General features: G+C 30.1%; 1 protein-coding gene across 1 annotated transcript in view; it reads left to right on the top strand.

The window, feature by feature from the left end:
• Positions 1-2,053: 2,053 nt before the first annotated feature.
• The window catches only part of LOC127119087 (sugar carrier protein C), a 2,354-nt gene continuing 1,072 nt past the window's right edge, over positions 2,054-3,335 (top strand). The window contains exons 1-3 of the mRNA XM_051049295.1: positions 2,054-2,409; positions 2,583-2,908; positions 3,090-3,335. The exon at positions 3,090-3,335 is cut by the window's right edge and continues 384 nt beyond it. Coding sequence (XP_050905252.1) covers positions 2,274-2,409; positions 2,583-2,908; positions 3,090-3,335 — 708 coding nt within the window. The 5' untranslated portion in view covers positions 2,054-2,273. The remainder of the gene's footprint in view (positions 2,410-2,582; positions 2,909-3,089) is intronic.

The raw sequence follows: 3,335 nt of genomic DNA, 5'->3' as shown, positions 1-3,335 counted from the left end.
AACTCTATTACGGAAGCGCCGTTGACCAGAGCCCCTCCAGATATTGGGAGCAAATGATGACACATCTGTCAAATACCGCTGGAACATCCGCCAGACCTTCCAACCAGCCATCGCTCGATCAGATCAGCATCCAAAGACCACAAACACCTCAAGAAAATCGTGGGAGACCTCGGAGACAAACTAACGCACCAGCAGGCGGGTCATTAGTTTATTGTTAGTCCAATGTAACCAATTATTACATATTTAATGAATTTATTTTTTTTCATTATTATTTCTTATGTATTAAATAATAAATATTAAAAATTAAAAATTAAAAAAATTAAAAAACTAAAAAAATTAAAAAAATCTAAAAAAAATCAAAAAATAATAGAAGGGGGTGTATGCGCTAGATGAATTGGCGCATACACCCACCATGCAAAACACACTAAGGCGCCACTAGCATTTACGCCTCCTCATGAGGCCCAATGCAGGCGCCACTAGCATTGACGCCTCCTCATGAGGCCCAATGCATGTGCACCAATGCTATTGACGCCTCCTCTTAGTGGTATGGGGGTGCGTCAATTCATTTGACGCATCCTCTACCAAATTTGGTTATTTTGGTATTTTTTTAAAAATTTGGTTATTTTCGATTTTAAAAAAAAAATCCAAAATAAGACTTGTCAAATAGGACCATAGAAGTGTTAAGAATTGAAAACACTATAAATGTTAGATAAACACTTAATTTGACCTCAAAATGTGTAAGAAAATTTTCTACAATCATCAAACATATCTAGAATATGAGTATGCAAATTAATTGATTATTTAAGTTATCCATCTATATTTAAATTTGGTAATAACAATTAATTAATTATTAATAAGATTTTAAATCCATATTTTAGATATATTATTAATATGATTTTGGGCAAATTTATATTTTGAACATTCATATTCAAAATAAAAATCAAATTAGTATAATATTTTAAAATCATTAATTTATTTTTGTAAAAATCAATTTTCTAAAATGTTTTTTTATAAATTTTTTCTTTCTGAAAATAAACAAATATTTATTTAAAAAAAGTTTTTTTGGGATTTTTTTTTCTGGAAGTTAAATTTCAAAAATAAAACAAGAAAAGGATTTTTTCCTAAATAAAATAAAAAATTTAAAAAATATATATTTATTTCAATTTGTTTTTTAGTTTTGAGTGAAAATAAAAATAATTTAATTTTGTTTTTCAAAAATTAAAAAATTCATTTTCTTTTATTTCTGAAAAGAAAAGGTTTTTTCTTCTAAAAATAAAAAAGTTCTTGGAAAAGGATATAACTTATTTATAATTGTTTTAAGAAATGAAGTTCAATTATAACAATTAGTTTTAATACTCGGTTATAACATATAAATTATATATTATATTTATATATGAATTTAATGATATACAGTGACAGTGTAAAGATTTTTTACACTATCAATTAATCACAACCACTGATTTATTTGAAAAGTTTGACTTTTACATTTAAAAAGTAATACAAACAGATAATTGTGATGCATTGACAATGTAAAACTTTTTACACTGTGCATAATAATTAATCTCTTTATATATACTAGCGTCCAGACGGGCACTCGCGTGCCCGTCTCTCCGCTTTTTTAATGTACATCATTTAAAATATAAGTGATATTTTTTATTTAAATATAATTTTTAAAAAGTACAGGATGTGGAAGTTATTAGTAGGAAGTTACGTGCAAGTTAATAATAGTGGTTTTATTGGAAGTTATTAAGTAAATTACACAATAAAATAAGGGTAAAAATGGTAGAAAAATAGACTAAGAAAGTATTTCCTTTATATATTCTTCTAGATTATAAGTAATTTTATGGATAGATTATAAAAATTAACTTACATGGGCATCTTTATCTCCGAATATCTTTAGTAATAATGCTTGTAATCTTTCAATTAATATTGTTTTTTGTCCGTGACTAGACTCGAATGGAAAATCCGACATTGCAATTAATACAATTTTTTTAAAAATGCGTTTGTAATTTCCTTAAATATGCTTACAGCTTCACACGTGCCAAATTATCATACTGCTCAAAACACTATCTGATAATCATTTCAGAACAGAACCATTCTAACCCAACACTTCAGTTATAACCAGCGCATGTATAGAAAGACAGACACATATATATACTATATATAGTTTCATTTTTGTTTATTGTTTCAATTGTCTTCTCCTCTCTGTACTAATACTAATGTCATCTTAACCTCTTTCTATACATACAAATCTCATTGATCTTGAAGCAACAATGACTATGGGTTCACCATCCAAAATGGATCATTCAAAAGACAGGTATCCGGGAAAACTCACCTTTAGAGTCATTATCACTTGCGTCATGGCAGCTAGTGGTGGATTAATATTTGGTTACGATCATGGTGTTTCAGGTAACTTATTCCCATCGTGATAATAATAACTGATCGATCTTGTTTTTACTATCTGAAAATGGAGTTTTCGTATCTGATATCTGAATTTTGTTGTTATGTTGAATTAGGGTTAACTTTTGTGTTTTTTTGTGATGCATATGTAATGATTGATGAAATGACTGACTTGTGTTTAGGTGGAGTGACATCGATGGATTCATTCTTGAAAAGATTCTTTCCGTCTGTTTATGAGCAGGAGGCAAATCTGAAACCTTCTTCAAACCAATATTGCAAATTCAACAGTCAGATTCTGACACTGTTTACATCTTCCCTTTATATAAGTGCTCTTATTTCTGGTCTTGGGGCATCGACCTTAACAAGAGCTTTGGGTAGGCGGGCAACTATGATTTTGGGTGGACTGTTCTTTGTGTCGGGTGCATTACTTAACGGATTAGCCTTTAACATGTCGATGCTTATTATTGGAAGGTTGTTGCTTGGTTTTGGCATCGGATGCGCCAATCAGGTACATTTTGTTTAATTTGCAAATGTCCGAGATAAGATACATGAGAGTTTGATATTCTGGTCATTGTTTTATTTGATTAGTAAATAGATAGATAGACATACAGATAAACAAATTGATTGTGTCTTGATATGATTATAATCTTCTCCTAACCAATTGTTACATTGTTTTTATATATTTGCAGTCAGTTCCAATCTATGTCTCAGAAATGGCACCTTATAAGTACAGGGGAGGTCTAAACATGTGTTTCCAATTGTCAATTACTATTGGTATATTTTCAGCAAATCTCTGCAACTACTACTTTTCAAAGGTACTGAATGGTGAAGGATGGCGATTAAGCTTGGGGCTAGGTGCTGTACCAGCGCTGATTTTTGTTGTAGGTTCATTTTGTCTTCCTGATTCTCCAAACTCACTTGTTGCACGTGGTCTT

Source organism: Lathyrus oleraceus, chromosome 2 (genome assembly GCF_024323335.1).
Source record: "Lathyrus oleraceus cultivar Zhongwan6 chromosome 2, CAAS_Psat_ZW6_1.0, whole genome shotgun sequence".
Lineage (NCBI taxonomy): Eukaryota > Viridiplantae > Streptophyta > Magnoliopsida > Fabales > Fabaceae > Lathyrus > Lathyrus oleraceus.
This window is presented reverse-complemented; position numbering and strand designations above follow the sequence as displayed.